Source organism: Oryzias latipes, chromosome 18 (assembly GCF_002234675.1).
Source record: "Oryzias latipes chromosome 18, ASM223467v1".
In the NCBI taxonomy this organism is placed as follows: Eukaryota; Metazoa; Chordata; class Actinopteri; order Beloniformes; family Adrianichthyidae; genus Oryzias; species Oryzias latipes.
Window position 1 is genome coordinate 24149871 of NC_019876.2, and position 26394 is coordinate 24176264.

At 41.8% G+C, this 26394-nt stretch overlaps 1 protein-coding gene and 1 long non-coding RNA gene across 2 annotated transcripts; both read left to right on the forward strand.

Annotated features, from left to right (window-relative positions):
- Positions 1-964: 964 nt before the first annotated feature.
- LOC111946309 lies at positions 965-23076 on the forward strand. Its single transcript, XM_023965948.1, has 5 exons — positions 965-1058; positions 22252-22593; positions 22676-22783; positions 22875-22900; positions 22969-23076. The coding sequence occupies exons 1-5, from the start codon at positions 1016-1018 to the stop codon at positions 23074-23076; spliced, it is 627 nt and encodes a 208-aa protein (XP_023821716.1). The 5' UTR covers positions 965-1015.
- Positions 1531-2626, forward strand: LOC105353772. The gene is made up of 3 exons (XR_002875303.1): positions 1531-1733; positions 1823-1848; positions 1917-2626. It is a non-coding gene; the product is annotated as an uncharacterized LOC105353772 (long non-coding RNA).
- Positions 23077-26394: the final 3318 nt, after the last annotated feature.

Sequence of the window (26394 nt, forward strand, 5' to 3'; positions counted from 1 at the left end):
ACAGCTGGTGAGTCAGGAGCAGAGCAGAGCTGGGAGGGGAGGAGCACTGACAGAGGCACCATGATAATATTAACTTACACTTTACTTGTTTTAAAAAAAACAAAATTAAAAACTTTAACCATCAACTCGATTTTACACAGAAATTAAACTAATAATAACAGTTTGAGAAAGGCCTTTTTTCTTGAACTGTTTTGGCAGAACACAAACAGAATAAAGTAAGGGATCATGCCCGATGAGGTCTCCATTTTTAGAAATGAATTGATGAAGCAGAGGCATGAATCTTCCAATGATGTAAACTGAAAACTGAAAAATCTCACTCAGTGAGGCAAACACTTGAACCAGATAAAATCAAAGCATGCATCCTGGCTGCAAATAGATGCAGCAACCACAGCATGAGAACATTTGAGCTGTCTTCATTTTAATAAGGCTCACATGTTTGTCTCTGAGCAGGATCAAAATAAGTGGCTCATTTTAACCTAATATTTAATGTTGACCACAAAGCCCATATACCACTGCTATATTATTGATCTCTTTACATTTGTGCTATATAATGGGCAAAGACTCATTTATATGAACTACAGGTCTCTTTGAGGAAACTTGTAGTCTGCTTCAAATGTTATTAGGAAAAAAGAATTGCACAAAAGCACTAGCTTATGTAAGAAAATGAACAAAATAAATGAGTATGAACAAAGAAAAATCTGTGAAAAGAAAATACATAGAAGATTGGGAACATTCTTAAACAAAAGCGTCTCTAATAACAACATCAGTAATTTATTCGTTAGTCAATGTTTAACATATCCCTCGCTTCACATAAACTGTGAAAGTTCAGTTTTATTTTCTCATGATGGAACTTCTCACTCTTGAAGATACAATAAGTTGTGGCATGTAAATTTTAAGGATGAAGGGAGCAGTTGCATCACTCAGTAGACAAGCCCCCTCCTCACCTTCACATCATTGTATCTGGAGCACAGTTCACTAGCAAACACTGTAAAGGTGGAGTTCTGCTGTGCACACAATGGTGAACCTTACCTTGGTTCTGGCTTTACTCTGCACCCTCAGTAAGTACGGTACTTCTACATTTTCTTCTCAGCACAGTAACTGCTTTCTTTCGCGCGTAAACCACCAACGTTTCTCTGGTTGGATTGTTCTCAAAGACTGGTTTGATTGCTAGATTTAAATTTCTCTTTAATGTTTCAGGTCTGATCTCTTTGTCAACCCCTGAGTTTCACACAGCAAAGGTTCAACCTGAAGGAGAAGTTACACTGAAGTGCTCAAACTTCAGCAACTTAATATCTAACATTCTCTGGTTCAAACTGAATGATGGACGCAACGCCACAATCATTTCATCAATGATAACCTCAGAGTCCAACGCTACTATGTTGGATGGATTCAAAGAAAGATTTTTTATGACATCTAACATCACACATGTTTTTCTCAACATCAAAAATGTGAACTTCTCTGACTCTGGACTATATTTCTGTGGACATAGAGGCAGTACAAGCGCAGTTATTTTTGGTGCAACGCATTTGCTGGTATATGGTAAGATCATTTAGAAAAATATTACATTTTTACCTGGATGTTTTTTATGTAACTTATAATTTAATTCTTGTTTTGCTACTTAGAAATGTCCAGATCACCAGAACTGCTGACCATAATTCTGGGAAGCATTATTGCTTTTCTTCTGATGGTCATCATCGTCATGCTGTTCATGAAAATCAGGTCTTATCCAAAAGGTACATTTTCTTGAATTTATACTTGGAAAAATATCCTACAAAACATTTTTTTTACTGGTTGATGTTTTGTTTTGTTTTTTTAATTTCAGCTCCAGTTGAAAGACACCAAAAAGAGGTGAATAAGAACATTATTTACTTCTTTGTAATTAGGTTGTTTAATTTGGAAATCAACTATCTTTACAGAACCTGGACTCTGATGCTTTGAACTATGCAGCTGTCAGTTTCCGATGGAAAGCAAAGACCAGGACAAAAGCTGCAGAAGACATAAATGTGGTTTATGCAACCACTAAATAGGCCCACTGTCCCTCAAAGACAGCAGCTCAGACCCACACATGTTTTCTGATGAGTTTGACCGAAAAAGGGTTTAAAATTCACAGTAAAGACCAAAATTAGACATAGGAATTAAACGGGTGTCTACTAGAAAGGTAAAGAAGAATAGGTTAGATTTGTGGATCGATGTAAATTTTCAATTGTGACTAAAAATTGATAGTAAGTATACACTTTATACGTCTTCACTATGTTTCCTTATGCCCTTTTATAGAGATCTCCAGCAATTCTGATTATAAATCTGCTTCATCTAATTGGTCTTTAAAGAAAAATTGTTTTCTGAACCAGACGCACCTTAATCTTTTCTCACGCTTCAAATGTCCAAAGCTCAAATAACTCCACTTACTAATAGATCAACAATAAATAATGTTTAAATTATGGTGTGGACACTATCGAAACGATCACATAATTATGCAGCTCATGCATTGTAACCAGTAACCTGAATTTGAGTTTTGAAATCTGCCAAATGTAACGTTCTTAAAAACTTGGGTGAGGTCACATGTATGACCAGATGCTGTTGATTTCACCTGCTTTCACAAATGGACTCTTTAAGTTAAGGATCTTTAGATGAGTCTTAGGTCAAGTATTTCTTATAAGTCTGAGACACCATTTACATGTTCTTCATTTTGGTTCCTGAATCTAAATCTTGTTTTTGTTTATTTGTTTGTTTTTACATAGAAGCTAATTAGAAGAGCAGAAAATGTTCAAACTCAAATGTATTTGTTGGATTTGCCTTTGAATGATTTTACCATTTTTATTGCAAAATCGGAAATTATAAGATTCATGACAGAATAAATGCAGACATTGCGTATGTGAAGAACATAACATGCAAATGATAAAATCATAAGATGATTAGAAAAAGAGCTGGTGGACCTGTTTTAATGTTGTGGAGCAAATACTGTGTGTGTGTGTGTGTGTGTGTGTGTGTGTGTGCGTGTGTGTGTGGGTGTGTGTGTGTGTGTGTGTGCGTGTGTGTGTGGGTGTGTGTGTGTGTGTGTAAACTGTTTAAAAAAGGAATAAAAAAATCTTTTCTGCAATCCACTATTTTTCCGCTGTATTTAAAACTATTTTTTTTTAAATATTCAATGATTTATTTTTCTTTTATTGTATTTGTATACAACCACACACAACTGCACTGTTGATATTTGCACACAGAAAAAGCCGCATATAGCGATTCTCTGCACAAACATGTTCCCACACGCAACATTGACACAGATCAACACAGACATTTGTTCATAACTAACACATTTTCAGAGGCACACAACTCTCAATATTCATCACAATTTTTTGTGCAGCTTTGATAAACTACATATCAGAATAATCAGAAAATTACATCACATTTTAAAATAAAAAGCAATAACATTTTCTTCAATTAAAAAGCCACAATGGAGAAATAAAAGAGCAGCCCGCAGCTCCAGAACCTCAGCTTGTCGACTCCTTTGATAGATTCCTACTGCTGCCACTTAGAGGCGGTCTAGAGCGGTCCAATCAGTTCAATAGACAGCCCACCCCCTCATAGGGCCAACCCCCTACTCTCACTGTGGGAGGAAGTCCGCAGAGGGCTATTTTTTATCACCTCTTAATCTAGCAAGAATGTTGCATTATGTGCCTCGCTGTGTAGGGGGTGGACCTCAGGCAGACTGAGGGGAAGAGGCCACGCCAGCTGAGATAACATGATGTGGTTTGATCACACTGTCTCAAAACGGAAGTGAAGCATCAATCACACACAGCACTACACACAAAAAAAAAAAAACTATCAAGACGTTATTTGGGCTTTATTTGCTACTGATCAACATAGATTTCTCACATAGGTGCTCACATAATCACATTTATACCATGGTCGGGGTGAATACTCGATTCTGAATGGCTGTTGGGTGTGCGTTAAAAAGTGGTATACCATAAATTTCGCTGAATCTTGACTGCAGCGGTGGTGCGGCGCATTGTCACGTTACTGGACAATGTGATGCACCACGTAATACATAGTGTGCTGTTTGTGAAAAAAAAAAATCAAAATTGGCAAAAAACAAGAACTAAGGACTAAAAACTGGTTAATATTTCATTATTTTGTAAGTGACCATGGTATGGTTAATGGCCGTCGGAGTATGCATTGTCACTTTTTAACACTTCACGGAATCAACCGGTTCAGGCTTCCACGGTGTGCGTTGAAAAGTGATAATGCATAGTTCGAAGGCCATTAACTCTTAAATATACCACAATGTGATCATTTTAAGATGACAGTTTTAAAGTTTTAAAACTGTCATCTTAAATTTGTTTTGAAAACATAATACAATAAATAAGGTTAACAACTTGTGTTTTTTTAAGTATAAGTATTAATATGTGTAGAATAATACTATGCAAACAAAACTAGATATCCTAATGACGAATTAGATTATACATGACAAAGCAGAGGGAGCAACAAAAGAGAGACAAAGCTGATGAAAAACTAAAAATCAAGATACTTAAGTAGACAGAGGACAATTAACTGAAATGAAAACAGTGGTGCATGATAAACATGGATTATCAGACAAAGGGCAATTCAAAACATTTTTGGTGATGAGTTTTCCCACGTGTTTTTGCCGGCGATTTTTCAATTGACCGACATGGCGGCAAATGTGCACCCCCTGCCAGTGTTTTTGCAGTGTCCCGGAGAACTGCCGCTACTGTACGCCATGTGGATGCGTATGTTCAACAACTACTTGCTTATGATAATATGCCTCAGGGATGCGTGGCCAGGAGCCAGATGGAGAGCCACATTACTTCAATGCCTTGGAACTGAGGGACAGCGGATTTTCTACTCTTTGCCAGACACAGGTGACACTTTTGTTTCAGCTGTTGCTGCTCTGGAAGGGCCCTTTTCACCCAAACTCAACAGCGTTGTAGAAAGACACGCTTTCAGACATTGTACAACGTCACCACATGAAACAGTTATGCAGTATGTGGCCGCATTACGGGATCTTGTTTCCAAATGTGGATTTGATGGCAAGATGGACGAAATGATCCGTGAACAGTTCGTCGAAACGTTTCCAGCTCCAGCATAAGAGAAAGACTTTTGCTTGAACCAGATTTAACATTGGAAACAGCACTTACTCTTTCAACTCAACTGGGATCTGCAGTTCAGCAGGCTAAAGCAATAGCTGCAGACCGCAGTGGAGGGCTGCATTGGGATTGGGTCCAGCCGGGTCCCGCGGGACCAAACCCAAATCTCGCGGGATTGGGCGGTTTGAATTGTACTGCGGGCGGGAGCGGGCGGCAAAAAAAAAAAAACTCTGCGGGATCAGTGCTGGGATGAATATCTCATGAGTATATATTAGCGGACTACGTTAGGCTGTGCGGCTGTTGGAGTCTGATGTTCTGAAGCTCCGTGAAGGCACCAGGTAGAGACGCCCAATGGCCACTGTCATCTAACCTGTTGTTGGGGGTGTGCAACGCCCCGCCTCTTAGAAATTGTGCTCTTTAAAGCTTGATACCGTGGTCGCGTGTGGGCGGAGCTATCAGCTAAAGTTCTGGTCTGATCGCTGCATGGAGCGATGTGTTTATCAATGCATGCTAGACACAAAGAATGTGGAGAGATCAGGTTTATTATTTTGAAGAGTTCTGCTTGGTAATCATGTTTCCATGTTTGAGTTCATAAAATCATCCCAGAGAAAGTCTCTGCTTCAACTCCCGCAGTGAAAGCTGCGTCTGAATCTGACGCCCGTGTTTCCATCTCTCTGACAGAGTTTGAAGCCAAAGCCCCTCCCCCACCTCTTTACCTGCTTTTCCTCTCTACCTGTTTACCTGTTCACATCCTCTGTAGCTGAGTTGTTTTTCTCCGCGCTCCCAGTGTATTCTACACAGAGAGCGCAAAATACGGTCATAGCAGGTTAACCCGTTAGTCGGAACGCTCTAGCGCAACAGAAGGATGAAAGAGCTGTCAATCTATCTGGCAACACTGCGCGGGATAAGGAAGAAGCAGAGGTTTCCTGACGGGGACATGATGTCAATGGATGAAGCAGAAAAGAACCTCAAACGAGGTTCATCGTGAGACACGCATGGTGTTCAGATCTGCGTGCCGATGCCCCACTAAGGCGCAAAACAGCAAAAACGGGAAAAGGCTGAAGCAAAAAAAAAAAGTATTTTTCCGTCAGGAAAAATTAATTCATAGATTTTCAGCTCTGTTGAACCATTAATGTTTTTCTTCCTCAATTCAAATGACTTTGACCTGCATATTTACCAGCTGGTTCAGCGCGCTTCAGGCCGTCTGTCTGCGCGCGGACACACGCACACTTTCAACCGAACAGAATTGTGAAAATATATTTAATAATTAAGTTGCACATTACACAAAGAGGAATGCATGAAAAGATGAGGCTGGAGGAGGGACATGAATCTCTTCAATAATATCAATACAAATACGTGTTTTTTTCCTGCGGGACGGGAGACGATACAAAATAAGTGCATCTCTATTACTGTGCGGGACTAAATTCTATGAGTTTTGGGGGTGCGGGCGGGAGTGGACATACATATTGCGGGAGCGGGCGGGATTGGTCAGAAATTCGGCAGGTGCGGGCGGGAGCGGGATGAAGAAAATAGTCCCGCGCAGGGCTCTAGACCGCAGTATGCCCGTCCAAGCCAAACAGCCTCATCCTTACCTACCTAAATCGAAGTACAAGCAGGACAGTCACATTGAACTTACTGTTGACACAGGCTCTGCTGTCTCTATTCTGCCATATCACATTTACAAACAGCATATTTGTGATACACCATTATGCCCACCAGAACTTCAACTGGTGACATACACAAGGAAGTTAATTCCTGTCGTAGGCTGCTTAAATGTCACAGTGGTCAGAGGAGGCAAGACAGCTTCAGCTACAATCTTTGTTGTGAAAAAAGGCACGCCTCTCCTGGGACGAGATCTGTATTTCTGGCAATACTGTCCTTTCTCCTCACAAATCTCTGCCTGCACCGCCGGTGATGCCAGCAGAACCATCGCTGCTTTCTTGCATCCCTACTGCTCTGACTGCTATCCATTGCCACACGTGGATGAAATTATTTGCTAACCTACAGGGTGCAAAAATGTTTTCCACATTTTACCTGGCTAATGCATACTATCAGCTGCTAATGCATACTATCAGCTGCCTCTGCATGAAGACAGCAGAGACCTCACAGCATTTATTACTCATGATGGTCTCTTCAGATTTTGCAGGGTTCCATACGGACTCGCTTCTGCCCCCTCAGCTTTCCAGGAAATGATGAAAGAAATCCTCAGAGATCTTCCTGGTGTCCAAAATTACTTGGATGATCTCATTGTTTTTGGAAAAACCATTTCTGAACAGGATCAGAACCTTGATGCTGTCCTTCAGAGGCTCAAGAAAGCTGGACTAGTGCTCAATGACCCAAAATGCAATTTCAGAAAACCCTCATTGCGCTTTTTGTGTCACGTCGTTAGTACAGATGGCATTTTTCCTGATCAGGACCACATTGAGGCTGTACTGAAAGCCCCTCTATCTGATGCTGTTTCACTGAGATCCTTCCTGGGTTTGGTTTCCTGGTGCTCCAAATTCCTGCCCAATTTTGCAACCGTTGTAGCCCTTAAGCATATCTGTGCCAAGGAAAAGAACACATTGACCTGGACCTTGGCTGCACAAACCAGTTTCGAGGAAGTTAAACACCTCCTGGTCACTAATGCTGCTCTGGCACCTTTTGATGCAACCCTACACACTGTGGTGTCCACTGATGTCAGTGACTGTGGACTGGGTGCTGTGTTAGCTCAGGTGCACCCTGATGGCACTGAGAAAACAGTGGCTTTTGCCTCTCACACATTGTCTGTCACAGAGCAGAAATATTCTACTGTTAAGAAAGAAGCACTTGCATGCGTCTGGGCAACTGAGAAGTGTCGAACATATTTATGGGAACAACGTTTTACTGTCCGGACAGATCACCAAACATTGACAACGGGGAAAAAGGGATGGGTCGAGCTGGAATGCGTGTTGCCCGCTGGTCTGATTACAACATCATTTACCGACCAGGCTCTCAGAATTATACAGCTGATTGTCTTTCCCACCTCCCCTTGCCTGTTGCTGACACATTCATTCCGAGTCCAGAACCAGAAATGGTAGCACAGATTTCTGCTGCTTATCTTCACTTCCCTTGTCTGACTTTGAGTTGGCATGTTCTTCTTGCCCTGATTTGTCTACGTTACGTTCTCAAATGGAAAAGGGCTGGCCTGCTTCTATTAAGTCAGTCAGAGAGGCACTTGCTCCTTATTATAACATTAAAGATGAACTTTCAGCATTAGATACATTCATCCTCAGAGGTTTGAGGATTGTTGTGCCGCTTTCTGTGAGACCTATGCTAATTACTCTTGCCCATGAGAGTCATTAAGGAATTGTGCGCACTAAACAGTGCTTGAGGGACCTTTATTGGTGGCCAAAGATGGACTCCCAAGTGCACGATGCTATAGCCTCATGTGTCATTTGTTAGACTAATGACAAAACAACCCATACACATCCTGCTCCTCTGCAGCTTGTTCCGCTTCCTGATGCACCATGGTAGAAGCAGGGAGTTGACATTGTTGGACCGTTTCAGACAGCTGACACTGCCTGCAGATTTGCCATCGCGCTGACTGATTACTATTCTAGGTGGCCTGAACTTGCTTTTTCACCTACTGCTACTGCTAATGATGTCATTCGGTTCTTGTCTAGTGTTTTTAGTCGACATGGTAATTCTGAAAACATAGTTGCCGATAATGGTGCACAGTTTACCTCTCACGTTTTCGCCTTTTTTCTTCTTCTGCGAGGCATAACACAGCAGAACATCTGTCTACTACCCAGCTGGCAATGGGGCGGTTGAGAGATTCACCGTGGTCTCAGATCCTGTATTCAGAGTGCAATTCAGCAATCCCTACCTTGGACTGAGGCTGTGACAGACTGGCTCCAGGTGTGCCGTGGAACTCCACATGCGACCACCTCCATCTCTCCTTATGAGCTACTCAACGGTAGGAAGATGCAAACAAAACTTGACGTTCTTCCAGTAACCCCTGTTGTCCAGTTCAAAAACAGCAGAGCAGTATGCAACGTTACACCAACGCTAGACGTGGTTCACGTACACCATCTTTTCTGCCAGGAGAGAAAGTGTGAATAAGAAAGCCACATCATGTTGCTAAAGCACACCCCAGGTTTACTGCTCCTGCAACCGAGGAGAGGGCCAGAGGTGCAAACTCATTCTAACTCAGTGACGGGAAGACATGAAACGCTGCACATCTTGCTCGGTTTCCCGAGGCGACTGAACAAGCTGGTATTGAATGATGACACTTCTCCACCCACATGGAAACCAGTTCATGCTAAACACAAACCTAGATGGCACAAGGATTATGTTATGTAATTGATTTTGTTTGTAGCTGTGTGTTCAGAAAAACTTCAGATTTTCAAGTTATAGCTATTCATTGAACAGATAAACAACACGTTACAGTTTTTGTTTACCGTTTAAATACCTATTATTTGGACTGAGTGACTTGGTTACTAAAGGTGTTAAGTACAGTACCGCACTGTTGAAAAGTGAATGACAATGTGTGAATATTACTTTGTATGAGTATCTTCTTTTACAGAGAGAGAAGATGTTGTGTCTTGTTCATGTTGTGTTCACGTTGGGGAATTATTCCGTTTTTAAAACGGTGTTACATGAGGTGGAGGTCATCCAAAATCAGGCGTTGAGAATATTTGCTGGGGCTATGAAGTCAACTCCTGCAGTGTTGTCACAGGTTGAAATGGGGGAACTGCCTTTAAATCTCAGAGCTAAACAACTGCTGCTTAATTATTGGGTAAACATACAGGGTAGTGGCGATGTAGATCACATGGTTACAAGAGCTGTTACTGTATTTTGGGAGAGTGATAGTGGGAAAAATGAAAGTGTTGGTTGGGAATTGTGTAGATTGACAAGAATAACAAAGATTAATGATAAGACCCTAGTTAAGAAGTCTTTGTAGCGAGCCACTCCTATGTGGGTTTGTCCAACCGTTTAAGTGGATTTTTATCGCCACATGAAGATGGAGGGTAGCAAATGGAAGAGGAATTGGGATGAAATCACAGCAGGCAGGTTAGACATGGTTCATGCTTCATTCATTCCCATTTACGCAGATGGATCTAAAGATCTGGAAACAAAGAGTTTTTCTTTCTGTATCCCTTAATTTAGAAAATATGTTGGATTGCATCATAATTTCGTTTGCACTGGTTGGCACAGAATAGAATTGGTGATGGTGTGATTTGCTTACACTCATTAAAAGCATTGATGTCTTTAAAATATTTTTTCTGATTGCAGGTCAGATCTAGTGTATGAAATTTATGAGAGTTTGTTCAGATTGGAAAAATTGAAGATCAGTATTAGATCTATGTGGGTACCAGCACATAATGGGGTGGAGGGAAATTAAATGGCGGATTTTCTGGCAAAGCGGGCATTGAAACGGGGTGTAGAGATGGAAATTCCATAAGGAAGAACAGAAATTAGGACAATTATGGAAGAATGGCAGATGCAATGGGAAAGGCAGAGGAAAGGACGACATCTATTCAGTATACAGGACAAGGTAGGGAAAGGTATGCATCTTAGATTAAACAGCAAAGATCAAGTCATAATATCACCATTTCGCCTGCAGGTGGTGAAAGAGTCTGTTGTCAGGCAAACGCGAGTCAGGTCACAGCACAGATTTTTATACATTTATCATTAAACTGTTAATTGTTGTTATATTGGCATAAAGGTTTTTATTGTTACTTTCTATTTAGAGCTTTGATACAGGAAATGAGGCTGACCCATATTAATAAGTTCATCCAGTGCAGCCAAGGAGTGGGAGAACTTAAAAAAAACATAGAAGGTTCGTGAAATGAAGGCCTGGACATTTCCGTGTAATTTGGCTCAGTTATTGATAGGAAAGCAGAGAATTGACTCTGTGCCACTTTGTGAATTTGTGTTTCCAGCACAGATAAAAAAAAACTGTACGGGAACATTCACTTATTAAAGTTCAGCTAGCTGTCTAATGAAAAGTATGTCCCATTTCAGTGAGGACAGTACAGTTACCTTAACTTTAAACACCCCCAGAAATATTGCTCTCATCCTTGTCTTCATGGTGTGGTGCCGTTGTAACAGGCCTCAATGGCATTCCTCACGGGCTCCCTGTAGGGCAGGGGTGTCCACTTTTGGCATGTGAGCTACTTCTGAAACGACAATGTCTCAAAAAAGGAATACATCGTCTTGTCTACATATACAGTACACTGCAAAAAAGGAAAAGTTATTAGAACTTTAACTTGTATGGTAACAGACTTCCGCAAAATTTTGAGTTAAGGACCTAAACTTTTTAAGTTTTGTGTTGGAGTTTGCAAACTCATTTTTCTAAGTTCTTCTAACTCGGTTCTAAGTTGTATGAACTTAAAATTTCAAGTTAGATTAGCTTTGAATCCTAATTTTGACCAACTCAGATGTAATTTACAGTGACATAAAATGTCACGTATTCCTAACTGAATCTTAACCTTTCCCAACTCAGTTATACAATGTAAAGACTTTCATTCATTCATTCATTTTCTATTCTCTTTATTCCGTTTCAGGGTCACGGGGCTGCCAGAGCCTATCCCGGCCACTTGTGGGCGAAGGCAGGGGATGCCCTGGACAGGTTGCCAGTCTGTCGCAGGGTAGAATGTTCACAATAACACACTCATTCACTCTCACACTAACACCCTATGGACAATTTAGAGTTGCCAATTAACCTATGAAGCATGTTTTTGGACGGTGGGAGGAAGCCGGAGATCCTGGAGAGAACCCATGCATACACGGGGAGAACATGCAAACTCCACACAGAAAGGTCCCCATTGATGTTGTGTTTTTCATGTCCCCCAGCCAGGACTTGAACCAGGGGCCTTCTTGCTCTGAGGCAAGAGTGCTAACCACCGTTCCACCGTGCAGCCCATGTAAAGAGTTAATTTTTTTAATTGTAAAAACTGTAGATTCCAATTATTGGTAACTTAACTATAGGTTTCAGTAACCTAAAATTTAACATTTTGTGAACTTTTCTTTTTGACTTTCAATTCAGTTGTAAAATCCCACACATTAACCATCACATCAAATTTGAATCACAACTTTGGGTAAAAACTTGAGGGGGGGCGGAATGCTGGGAGTACGGAGCAACACGTCCACATGTCGGCTCTATTTCGGCCTTGGTCTTGATCGTCGGGGCACCGATACAAAACGAGAGCGGCTGGTGTGGCAGGCAGAGAGCCACTTGATTAAGATCACCAGCTGCTTCATCAGCAGAGGGCTGATAAAAGCCTCACTGTCAGTAGAGGATCAGCCTGAGACCAGTTGCTTCCAGGTTGGAAGGTGCAGCAGGTGTGCAGCCTTCGGCTGTGTGTTGGGCCCTAACCGTAGCCGGGTATGTTTATGCTTTGTTCGCCTCCAGGTTGCTGCCGCACCATTCTTAATTTTACCAAACTGTTTAGATCACAGGCAGTGTTTGGCCGGTCATGCGACTCTTGTGGGTAGTCCTTCTGAGCAGTGTAAGCAGGTATGTTTGCGTGTGTGCGTGTGTTGTATTATTTTTGGTTATTTGCGTTAATCAAAATTTATTTGTAGGTGCCACCGTTTCCTTTTTGTTTCCAGTTGTTTGTTCACATCCATGCTCTGCCCGACCCATTGACTCCTCAGTATTGTGAGTCTGCCAGCAGGGATCACTGAAGTGCCCAGGCCGGCGGCCACAGTATGCTATCAGGCTGCATCTGATGTTAGAATATTGATATTTCTCAGAGAAGCATGAGCATCAGGAGTACAGATGCAGTTGTCCAGCCATGAGGTGGAATGCCAGGCATCACTTATATAAGTAAAGCTTGTATCTGGGAGAAGTACTATGCTTGATTAGGTGAGATTATTTTCTTCACAGAAATTGCCTAAATGATGACCAAATATTGATGAGTAATCTGAGAGATCAGCATTAAAATCTCCTATAACAAGCGTTATGTGGAAAGATCAACCTGTCAGATCTACCATTTATTAGCCAAACAGTTAAAAAACAGGATTGTTTCAAAATTGTTAATATAATTGCCACTTTAAAAGTCTGGTGGGAATTTCTCAAAATATCAAAATCATCAATTCAACCATGCAAAATGACACCCATCTGGAACAACCCAGACATCCTTATAAACAAATAAATGATACACTTCCCAGCTTGGCAAGCAGGGGGCATAAAACAACTAGAGCACATAATTATTGATAGAAGATTCATAACTCCCCAGGAACGTCAAGACAAACATGAAATAAACAACTTCTTGGAATATCACCAACTTAAATCAATTATTACTAAAAAGTTTAAATGCAGAGACAACGATTTAAAGCTACCAGATGTAGTTACCACTCTGATTAATTTCTCTATGAATAAAACTCTCTCCAAAATATACAAACTTTTATGTAATTTAGATAATAATATTTCACTTCCGACAACAAAATGGGATGCGGATTTGAGCATCAGCACAGATGAAAGCTTCTGGTCAGAACTTTGTCTAAACACCTTTAAACTGACAAAAATTCCAAATCTGCAGCTAATCCATTTCAAAACTCTTCACAGAATTTACTACACTGGACAGAGGATGTTCAAGATGGGTTTCAGTAACTCAGACATTTGTCAGCACTGTGACAGTAATCTACCCGACAATTACATGCATGCACTGTGGTTCTGCACTCCTGTCCAGACTCTATGGCAGCAGGTATGTGCCGATCTATCAGTCTGGCTTAAGGTTTCGATCACGGCTTCACCGTCACTTTGTGTGCTTGGTGACATGAGTGCCATTGATATAGAAGGAGGATTAGTATCTATAATTTTCATAACTCTGTATTGCTAAAAAAACTATTTTAATAAATTGGAAAAACAAGAAAAATGTAAATATAAGTCAACACAGAAATCTGCTGCTTGATCATATCAGCTTGGAAAAAATGTCAGCCCAAAGCTCAAGTAACTTTGAAAGAATTCAGTCTCTCTGGTCTCCCATAGCTAACTCCATGACTTAGGGGGTGGGGGGGCCTGGTCGTCACTGCTCCTTGCCCTTCTGCCGTGGTTCGGGGTGGGGGTCGGGGCCTCCGGTGCCTGGCGGGGGTTGGTGTGGGCTCCGTTGGTCGGGTCCGGTGCCTGTGTGGGGCGGGCTGGGGCGCTGCGTGATCCTCTGGGCTTGGGGGGGGGGGTGCGTGTTGGGGGGGGGGGGGGGTCTGGCTTGGCTTGGGGGAGTGGTCCCTTTGTCTGTGCTGGGGGGGGGTTGGCGGGGGTTTTATCAGCAAATATCAGATATTTGCGGTTCAGACATTACCACGTGACTGACTGTTTTCACAACAAAGCGCTCCTCCAGCGTCTTCTTCTGCTACTTATGAGCTGCGCGGTTATCTCACCAGCTCCCCCTGCTGCTCAATTACCTCACAGAATCCCAACTGTTGTGCAACTAATTCTGAAAGGAAATCCCCTTTGTCAGCATACTATTGTTCATCACAACCTCAACCCATATATAATATAACTGTTTTATATAATAATAGGAATCATCCACTTAATTCCTCTTACAACCAGCCAAAGAACCATTATCCTCTTAAAAATAAGAGGTCTAGAAATCCTCATAACTTGGTCACTATTAATCTTTCATCAAACCCTGTATCATATCCTACACGCTTTGGACTTCTGAATATTAGATCCCTGGCTAACAAATCGTTTACTTGCCATGACCTCATTACTAGCAACAAAATAGATTTTCTAATGCTAACAGAATCCTGGCTCAGGGATGGAGATTGTGTCCCCCTGATAGAATCCTCCCCGCCCAATTTCTCCTTCTTTACCAAACCCAGACCCTCAGGGAGGGGTGGGGGACTTGCCATTTTATACAACAATAATTTTAACTGCACTTCAGCCACTTTTGGTGATTTTAAATCTTTTGAGTCTTTATATTTTTATATAAGTGGTTTGAGTAAAGTCTTATGTATTCTTATTTATAGGCCCCCCAAATCAACATCTGGTTTTATTGAGGAGTTTGCTGAACTTCTCTCCCTGGTTATGCCAACACATGATAAAGTTATCATTGCTGGAGATTTCAACATCCATGTGTGCTGCTCAGATAATCAACTAGCAAGGGAATTTTTAAACATCATTGATTCTTTTAACCTTGATCAAGCTATCACTGGATCAACCCATATTAAAGGTCATACTCTAGATACTATTCTAACATGTGGGATCTCAGTCCCCAATGTGACATGTATGGATTTTGTTATGTCTGACCGTAAGTGCATTTTGTTTTCTCCAGAACTAAATGCTAATCCCCCTGAGTCTAAGGCTAATTTCATTTACTCACGTGTCTTCAACCCATCTACTGCAGCAAATTTTGGAAATTTTTTCTCTGCCCCTTTGGGTTTAAATTCTGATGCAAACAGTATTTTATCAAATTTTAACTCAGCGACTGCACGCATCCTGGACCAAATTGCCCCTTTCAGGTTGAGAAAAGTCCAAAATAAAAATCTGCCTTGGATAACTGATAGTATTCGCAACTCAAAAAGAACCTGTCGCAGAGCCGAACGCAAATGGAAAGCTTCTAAATCAACTGTGGACTTGGACACCTTGAAAAATCACATGAATAATTTTAACCGTCAAATGAAAAAGGCAAGATCAGACTACTTCTCCCAATTAATTGATGCCAATAGAAATAATCCCAGGGTACTTTTTAAGGTCATAAATCAGCTAAGTGAAGCTCCACATACTAGCAATTTACCGACTTCCCCAGTAATCTGTGAGCAATTTGCAAATCATTTTAACAAAATTTCTAACATTAGGTCTCAGATATCCTTTACCAGATCTATGTCACCTCCTATTCTGTCAACTCCACCTGCAAGACCCACAGTGGTCTTAGAAGACTTTCAGTCAATCTCCCCCAACACTCTTTCTGAGATTGTTCATAAAATGAAACCATCCCATTGCTCTCTGGACATTATGCCGGTTAGATTTTTTAAAGAAATATATGGATCGATTAGCTCCCACATACTGTTCTTAATGAACACCTCTCTTTCAACTGGCACAGTCCCAGATGATTTTAAGGCTGCTATGATTCAGCCACTATTGAAAAAACCCACCCTGGACCCAAGTTGCTTGGAGCACTACAGGCCAATCTCAAAACTGCCTTTCCTGGCTAAGATCCTGGAAAGGTTAGTGGCTGAGCAGGTAATTTCCATTTTAAATAAAAATAAATTATTTGAGACCCTTCAATCTGGTTTCAAGGCCAACCACAGCACAGAGACTGCGTTGCTGAGAGTGATGAATGACCTTTTAATGGCTGCAGACTCAGGAAAAATATCCATTTTAGTTCTTTTAGATCTCAGTGCAGCATTTGATACAGTTGACCACTCCATTTTATTACAACGTCTAAAATCTTGGGTAGGTTTCTCTGGCACCGTTTTTAACTGGTTTTATTCTTATTTATCGAACAGGTTTTTTAATGTGTTCATCGGCAATTCTTGCTCGTCCAAAGTGAAAATGACATGTGGCGTTCCCCAGGGATCGGTACTGGGACCTCTGTTATTTTCAATTTACATGTTGCCATTGGGGGAGATAATTCGCCGACATAACCTTAATTTTCATTTTTATGCCGATGATACGCAACTCTATTTATCATTTAAACCTGGTGACCTTGGTCTTTTAAATAATCTCAATAGCTGCATTGCTGATATTAAAACCTGGATGGCCCAAAATTTTTTGCAATTGAATATGGACAAAACGGATGTAATTATTTTTGGTTCAGTTGAGGCCCGAAATGGCGTGGCTCAGAAATTGGAGTCTCTGTCTAAATATGTTTCTTCAAACTGCAGAAATCTGGGGGTGATATTTGATACCGATTTGAATTTGGAGACGCATGTTAAATCAGTAGTCAAATCTTGTTTCTGGCAACTACATAGGTCATACAGGATAACCCCTCTCCTATCAAAAAAATGTCTAGAAATGGTGATTCACGCTTTTATTTTTTCCCGTTTGGACTATTGTAACGCACTCTACACATGCCTTTCACAGCAGAGTGTGTATCAACTCCAGTTAGTCCAAAATGCTGCCGCCAGACTTTTAACCGGAACCAGAATGAGAGACCACATCACTCCAGTTTTAGCGTCCCTGCACTGGCTCCCAGTCCGTTTTAGAATAGATTTTAAAATTCCTCCTCACTGCCAGCAAGCAGCAGATGTCCTCCTAGCACCCTACCCGCCAATTTTAACCGCACCTCAGACATTTAGGGTCCCTTGGTGGGGAGGGTGAGGGGACATCACTGTGAGTAATCAGGAGATGTGCCCTTAGTGCCCTACCCGCCAATTTTAACTGCACCCCCCCTAGTACACACACACCTCCCCCCTCAATATATACATTCCAACATAAACACACACACATGAACACACACACCCTCTCAAACACACACACACGCACACACATTTTGCAAGGAAGGTGGGACCTAGAACCATCTGTCCCCTACCCTTTCCCTGGTGGGGGGTACAGGGCCCTTGGGGGGGGGGGGGGGTCCCAGAATGTCTCTAACTTGTTGTTTTATGCTTCTTCATGGTCTTATCCCCCCTCCCCTCCAATTATCACCCTCCTACCCCCCCCTCTCTTCTTCCCTTCTTTCCTTTTCCGTCCGGTCCAACACCAAAGATTTTCAAACATGGTTGAAATTAATAAAGTTTGGCCTCAATTACAAAAGGGGTTTATTCAGACATACCTTTGGCTTGTCTGAAGATTAATAACCCTTATTGTTAAAGTAAAATATTTCCAACACAAGAGGCCCTCAGTTCTCATCTGCCTGCCCAGCTGTTGGACAGGTCAAGTAAAAAAAATATATATATATAACAAACACACAAGTCGAGGTGCTATCTTCAATAAATGCTTCTATGAATGCTAATTTGTGTAAAAATTTACCTTCCAATAGATAAGACTCATAAGGCATGTAAACATTCATTTTTACAAGTTTCTTAATTATCTTAATTTCCAAGCCAACAGCCCAATCAACATAAAGTCTCACAACTTTAACAACAGAGTCATACTTAACATTTCTAGAGGATAGCCACGCTGCCAGGTATTCTACCACGGACAAGTCTTGTGCTTAGATCATTGGTGGATTCACCAGCAACAAGCAAGTCCAGATGTAATGATTTCACATTGTCCAAGTCCTGTTCGGCAAACCAAGTTTCCTGCAGACATAAAATGTCACACTCATTCAACAGTTTATCGACAACATAAAGACTTGATTTAAATTATGCAACACTTTGACAAGTACACTGGTCACACGTATTATATGATACAATCTGCATGTTTTGTTGTCAAATAAGATGACACAAAATGTACTTGTTACGCGTTGGTTTTGCCGCCGTCCACCACTGGAACAGAGGCCTTATTCACACCCCAAGCGTTTTCTGGGGCCACTAAACCACTGACTGCAGAAGCTTGTTCTTTGGTGGGGTTTTTAGGGGTGGGATTATATAAGTTTGCTTCTTCCCACTCATACAGCCAGTTCCAATAATGCCAGAAGTTTTACGGGAACGTCTGGCAGCGTGATTCACTCGGGGCTTTGAAACTGAAGCAGGTTTTACATCCATTCCTTTCTGCCAGCGTCCATCCCACACCACAACACTCCACATTGGAGACATTGGGGCTTGTCCTGCAGGCTGTCCGGTATTACTGTCAGATGTTTCCTCTGTTTGTTATCTTTTCGCTGGTGAGTGGTTCAGCATAGTCGTGCTGCCACTCCATTGAAGTAATCGAAGCCGTCACAGCATGAAGACTTTCACAAGCAGTAGTTTGAGACTCCAGAGTGAGTTTCAAGCAGCTGCAGTGCTCACCTTTAAATGGGATGCCACGCCCACGGGGCGTTGCTCTCCATGCCCGTCCAGGCGGCACCACAGGTGGTAATCATAAATAACAAAACACATCAATACACAAACAATAAAACATGGTGTGCCCCCCCCCTCGTCATCTGCCGGTGCCACACGGTCACACCATCCCCCTCCTCTGAGAGATCGACGGTGTGCGGCGATCCAGTCCAGCCCTCCGCCGCCGCGCAAGCCCACGCCGATCCACCAACCCGTTCCGCAGGCGCCCCTTGCCTAATGTAGAGGCCCTGTCCGGTTGGTCTGCCGGCATCAGCGGGACTTTCCTCCGACGCGTGCTCCTCCACCCACGTCCTCGCGTCGGTTGGATGCACGATCCGCTCCTCGGTGCGCTGCTCCAGTCGGTCCCAGCCCCGGCTAAGGCCCTTCCTTCGGCCACACGCCCCCGCTGGTCTCCTCCCGGATGGCACCTCAGCCGATCGGAGCGCCGACAGCAAGTTCCAGGCGAGATGTTGCGCCTCTCCCGGAGCACTCCGCTGACGGCCCGGTAGACGTCGGTCCGCCCCCTGTCCCTCTCCGCGCAGGCCTCCAATGCCTGCATCGGCGGCAGTGGAACCGGGCGGTATGCCCGTGCCGCCTCCGGCTGTCTCCGTGCTCCGGCGGTCCGCCCTTGCTGCCCGCGAGGTCCGCCGCTCGTCATGGACGCTGATCTGGACGCCGTGGTGTCGCTTTCCGGGCCCCTGGCCAGGCCTGACGCTCCGACGAGGCCACCCGGATCCACCCCCTCTTCCTCAGAGGATGGAGTACCTGGAGGAGGCGCTGAGCTGCCGGGGAATCGTCCCCACCACGCCGCTGCGTCCTCACCTTTTTGTGGCCCCTCTGCAATCCCACCTCTGACACCATATGTGGCGGGGTCCCGCCGAGAAAGGATGCAGAGGAGCCAAGGTGAGGAGGTTCTGTCTTTATTCAAGAACAGTAAGCACCACAGTTGCTACACGCAGGGCCACACAGCGCATGGCACCTCCTTCACTCCTCCTTTCACCACCTGCGGTCTTGGCTAATGGCTGTGGTACCTGGACGTTCCGGCTGGCTTCCTCCCCTTGTCAGACAAACATGTGATGCTGGTTGTCCTGAACGAGGTGCACTGCTGGTCCCTCGAGGAGGCAGAGATCCTTTTCGTGCATTCAGGTACTGAAGAGCCAGCTTGGCAGCTGTCAGCCCATCCGTTGGCTCATGCTCCTTCACCCAGGTCCGAATATCAGGAGGGAACACTCGCAGAAGTTGCTCCAGGATGATTTTCTCACCAATCTCCTCCTTTTAAATGCTGCTCCGGTCGTATCCATCGACGATAAAGTCCTTTGAGACGGTGGTATGTCTTTGTAGGCGTTTCACCTGCTGGCAGGGAAACCGCTCGGAACTGCTGCCTGTGGGTTTCAGGTGAAATGTCAAATTTTTCCAACAAAGCAGCTTTGAGGTCAGTATACGAGTCTGCTTTTTTCTCATCCATAGCTGTGTAGGCCTCCAATGCCTTTCCTGACAGCAGTGGGATGAGTCTGCAGGCCCACTCAACCTCTGGCCACCTCCAAGTTTTTGCAATGCGCTCAAAGCGCAGTAAATAGTTCTTAATATCTTCACCTGCTTGAAAAGGCAGTATTTTGGGATCAGTGTGAAATCGTCTGTCTGATCCCCTGTTTTCATTGTCTGAAGACTGAGGTGAGTCCTGCACTGACCTCCGGGATCGCTGTGTGGCTGGGGTTGGTAGCAATCTTCTTACACTGCTGGTACTCACTGGACTTGGAGTGACACCCCCCCGCTTGTTGCGATGTTGATGGAGCATCTGGTTGAGGCTGAAGGGACATCCTCAGGTGTCGCAGTTCCTCCAGAACCCCCTCCTCTCTTTGCTGCTGCGCTTTCAGAATGTCTCTAAGCAGGTTCATCAGCTCCCCATCTGCAGCGCCTGATGAGACAGATTTGGGCTTTGGGCGCCCCTCTCCCTCCGACGATGAAGAAGATGAATTAGGCGGCACTGATTCAGAGGTCTCACCCTGGTCTGAAGTGGCTTGAGGATCTCCTTCCTCCAGTTTCTCCTGAGAACGAAGTCCACTCCTCCGCTTTGCAGAGGGTTTACCTCCACGGCTGGCCATCTTATCCCACTTCTGACACCATATGTGACGGGGTCCTGCCGAGAAAGGATGCAGAGGAGCCAAGGTGAGGAGGTTCAGTGTTTAATTCAGACACGGTTGCTACACGCAGGGCCATGCAGCACACAGCACACACTTTCACTCCTTCTTTCACCAACTGCGGTGCTCACCTTTAAATGGGATGCCACGCCCACGGGGCGTTGCTCTCCATTCCCGTCCAGGCGGCACCACAGGTGGTAATCATAAATAACAAAACACATCAATACACAAACAATAAAACACGGTTTGCCCCCCCCCCCTCGTCATCTGACGGTGCCACACCGTCACAGTATATCATTGCTTATTTGTTCCATCCGTGACAATAGAGCTAAGTCATCAACATGATTGAATGAAACAGGAGGCAGCTCATCCAAATAGTGTGAGACAAACCTTGGAATATTGTCCCCACACTCGTTTAGCACTTGCAGACGCATCTTTACGTTGTCAATATCCTTTTGTGTGCCTTTGTGTGAGATGCAGTGTGAAAGGTAGTAGGGCAGACCTCAAACAAAACTTTCTTTGATGATTCAATGCGCTCAGAGCTAAAATTGTTTGTTACAAGCAAAACAATTTCATCATTTAAGAGATCGTCTTCCGCAAAAACTCTACCGTCCCTGGTTTTAATGATCTCCGGTTTAATGTTCTGCGGGGAAAAAAATTTGCACAAAAGCAGTAGTTTATTCAGGAAAATAAAGAATATAAATGGGTATGAAGAAGAAAATAAATAGAAAATATAGAAACATTTTTAAACAAAAGTATCTCTAAAAACAACATGAGTAAAAACTCTCTTGCTTCACGTAAACTGTGAAAAGTTCCGTTTTACCGTCTCATGATGGAACCTCTCACTCTTGAAAAAAACAAGTCATTGTGGCATGTAAATTATTATTATTAAGAAAGGAGCAGTTGCATCACTCGGTAGACAAGCCCCCTCCTTATCTTCAGATCATTGTATCTGCAGCACAGTTCACTAGCAAACATTGTCAAGGTGGAGTTTTGCTGTGCACACAATGGTGAACCTTACCTTGGTTCTGGTTTTGCTCTGCACCCTCAGTAAGTACTTCTACATTTTCTTCTTAGCACAGTAACTGCTTTCTTTCGCGCGTAAACCACCAACGTTTCTCTGGTTGGATTGTTCTCAAAGACTGGTTTGATTGCTAGATTTAAATTTCTCTTTATTCTTTCAGGTCTGATCTCTTTGTCAACCCCTGAGTTTCACACAGTGAAAGTTCAACCTGAAGGAGAAGTTACACTGAAGTGCTCAAACTTCAGCAACTTCATATCTTACATTGTCTGGTTCAAACTGAATGATGGACGCAACGCCACAATCATTTCATCAATGATAACCTCAGAGTCCAATGTTTCAATGAAGGATGGATTCAAAGAAAGATTTTTTATGACATCTAACATCACACATGTTTTTCTCAACATCAAAAATGTGAACCTCTCTGACTCTGGACTATATTTCTGTGGACATAGAGGCAGTACAAGCGCAGTTATTTTTGGTGCAACGTATTTGCTGGTATATGGTAAGATCATTTAGAAAAATATTACATTTTTACCTGGATGTTTTTTTTTACATAACTTTAAATTTATATACTTGCTACTTAGAAATGTCCAGATCACCAGACCTTCAGACCGTGATTGTGGGAAGCATTATTGCTTTTCTTCTGATGGTCATCATCATGCTGTTCATGAAAATCCGGTCTTATCCAAAAGGTACATTTTTAAATATTTTTAATGCATATAAAAAAAGTCCCACAAAAAAACTTTTCTTTTTTTAACAGTTGATGTTTATTTATTATTTCAGCTTCAGTTGAAAGACAACTAAAAGAGGTGAATAAGAACATTAATTACTTTTTTGTAATTACGTTGTTTGAATTGTAACTCAACTATCTTTACAGAGCCTGGACTCTGATGCTTTAAACTATGCAGCTGTAAGTTTCCAATGGAAAGCAAAGACCAGGATAAATGCTGCATACACAAAGGTGGTTTATGCAACCACTAAATAGACCCACTGTCCCTCAAATACAGCATCTCAGACCCACACATGTTTTCTGATGAGTTTTACTAAAAAAAAAAGAGGTTTAAATGTTTAAATGTATTCACTGAAGAGCCAAAAAATAGACAAAGAAATGATACACATCTCTCCCAGAAAGAAAAAGGGAGATTTGTGGATAGACGTAAGTTTTCTTTTGTGACAACTAATACATGTAAGCCTGCATTAGGCTTCCTTTTGCCTTTTTTAGAGATTTTTAGCAAATCTGATTATACGTTTCTTTATCTAATTGGAATTTAAAGAAAATGGTGTTTCTGAACCATACACACTTTGATCTTTTCACACGCTTCAAACGTCCAAAGCACTTTTTTGATAACTTCTTAATGGTAGAGTAACAACAAATAATGTCTAAATTATGGTAAGTGACCTGAATTTGAGTTTTGAAATCTGCCAAATGTAATGTCCTTAAAAACTTGGGTGAGATGACATGTCTGACCAGTTGCTGCTGACTTCACCTGCTTTCACAAATGGACTCTTTAAGTTAAGGATCTTTAGGTGAGTCTCAGGCCTGTTTCAAGTATTTCTTATACGTCTGAGCCTCCATAAACATGTTCCTTATTTTGGTTCCTAAATCTAAATCGTTTGTTTGTTTTAACGTAGAAGCCAATCAGAAGAGCAGAAAATGTTCAAAAGTAAATGAAGTTGTTAAATTTAACTTTTTAATGTCACTTTTTTATTGCAAAATCTGAAATTATAAGATTTATGACTGAATAAATGCAAATGCTGAAGAACATAACATGAAAATTAAATCGAATTAAAAGTCTAGAAAGTCTCGAACCATTTGATTTGATTTGAAATGGTTTATTTCAAGCAATCAAATAAGAATACAGAAAAACAATACAATTATCAGTTATACATTCATACAACGACGAATCAAACTTAAGATAATTAGACATATTAATAAATATTGCTTGAAAGGGAGTGGAAGGAAGCGAACTTAGAAGCCATAAGATGATTAGAAAAACAGCTAAGGGATCTGTTTTATTTTTGTGTAGCAAATATGTATTTTTTTGTGTGAAATCTGTGCATTAATGGAATAAATAAATCTTTTCTTCAATCCACCGTTTTAAAAATTACACTGTTGTAAAATATTCTATAGAATTTTTTGTGTTTTAGGGCTATATATATGTCAGTTTTAAAGAAACAGTTTCTGTTGTTTTATGTGGACTTCTCCTCACAGACATTTGTGTTTACACTCGGACTCTCATTTTGTTCTTCTCACTACAAACCTGCACAAATGAACACAGGGACAGTTTTATGAAAATCTCAGGAATTTCTGAATGTGGAGGCTTTCATGGCTTTTAAATATACGAATTATGTAATATTAAGTATAAATAGACTAATTGTATGTTTGAATAACTGAGTTGTCTTTTTAATCTGCTGCAGCTTTTTGGCCAAAACTCTTTTAAGAGATTGATTTCAATTCCTATTTTATTTTAAACTTATTTGTACTGTTGCATGAAATTAAAAAAAAATTCATGACTTCCTCCTTTTTTAAACGTTTCACTATTCCAGCCTCTGTTACGTGAGTGACACCTTAAAGCCAGGGGTCTCCAAATCCAGGCCTCAAGGGCCGACAACCTGCTGGTTTTCCAGAAACCCTGCCTTATCTGCTGTTGATTACCTGGATCAGGTGTTTTTAGCCAATTAGGAGCTTCAAAACAGGTTGATTGTAAAACATATAGAATTCCACACCGCTGCCGTAGAGCTGTGAAACTGGAGATTTTTGTCTGTAATTGTTGTTAGTGACAGTATTGGAGCATCTTCAGGTGGAAAAATATGGATATAGTCATTCTCTCGTGGATTTATTTTTTATTTTTTTTATTTGAATGAGTTTAAATGTTAAAAGGTCTTTTAAAAAATGAAATGATAGGCTTCAGACTGAGCCTCTGACATTGACTGTGTTAGAGAACTGGACTGTGTGAGCCATTCCCTCCTCACGTTCCAAACTGGAAGTACTGCCTGGACCCAAATAGCCAAAATCCCATAGACTTCTACTGAGAAATAAACAGCTATTGGTCAATTTGTTCTCAGAATTAACATTTTTTCTCTGATACATCTTTTTAACGTTCTTGCTAGTCCTACATTTTTCACAAGATTTTTTTCTGTAGTGCAAGTTGTTCAAACTAGCCAATCAGATGCTTCAATAAAAAAGTAGGTGATCTTGTGCATAATGTTTGAAGAGTCATTGTAAATGAAATTCACAGTCAATCCTTATATAGCGATGAGGCTAAACATTTTTTTTACATTAGCTCCTCCCACATTCATTTGGAATGTCAAGTAAAAGAACGTATTTTTGGATGTGGCACACGTCAAAAGAGAGGCAGCGGATGCTATTTCCATGTGCTAATTGTGTTCGGTGTGAACGTAATAACCTCTGATAAATGCAATCCACAGTAATGAACTTGATTATACAAATATTATATATGTATTAAGGGTGTAATAACTGTCAGTACACATTATGCTCTTTTCTCAGACCGAGACTAGCATTTTCACACTTAACACTCTTAAAGTTTAAACAAACAAAAAACAGTTCAGTTTTATAGAATAAAATGAAAGATCTTCTTTGCAAGATGAACAGAAGGGCAGAACAATCAGGACGCAGAACATAACATGATGCAATGTTTAAAAAACAGCATGATAAATGGCACCAAAAAAACCCCCACAAAACAGCAAGACCACAGAAGATAAACAGTGTTATTGCAAAGGATGCAATCATGTTTTTTTCTTTTCTTTACTTATGTCACATTCAGAAACTTTGATTTGACAGGTAATTTTCAGAATCTGAACTTAGATGATCTGATCTACACTGCTCTGAAGTTTGAAGGCAAATAGGAAGCAGGTTTCCATCAGAGAAACAGCTGAAGACATGCTGTTTGCTGCCACCAGGTCCAATCAGGAAGCTGCTGGAACTGCAGCTCAGCTTCATGAACTGATCATCTCAGAGCAGCGGTGTGTGGAAGATGTGACTGCGTCTGTGTGTTCATGAAACTGAGACCGAATGATCCATGAAGCTGCTGTATTCAGGACTTTAGCACAGACATGAAGGCTGATGAGACAAACCTCTGTCAGTCTTTTATGAAACCACGGAGATGCACAGAGATGTTTGCAGACTGAGTTCTGGTTTCAGTCTAAAAGTTTTATTTTCAGGAAAAAGAACTCTGCTGCTCTGAACTTCCCACAAAAAGGGGATGGGAGACCAAGATGCTGATGCTGATTGTTCTTCCGTACAGATGAACAAATCTTGATTTTCATTGTTTTTACTCATTTT

Bases quoted from the DNA above. Each gene is read 5' to 3' on its own strand.
- LOC111946309 (XM_023965948.1), top strand. From the start codon at position 1,016: ATGGTGAACCTTACCTTGGTTCTGGCTTTACTCTGCACCCTCA. The intron at 22,594-22,675 runs GTAAGATCATTT...CTTGCTACTTAG, and splicing joins AACGTATTTGCTGGTATATG to AAATGTCCAGATCACCAGAC. The intron at 22,901-22,968 runs GTGAATAAGAAC...CTATCTTTACAG, and splicing joins TTGAAAGACAACTAAAAGAG to AGCCTGGACTCTGATGCTTT.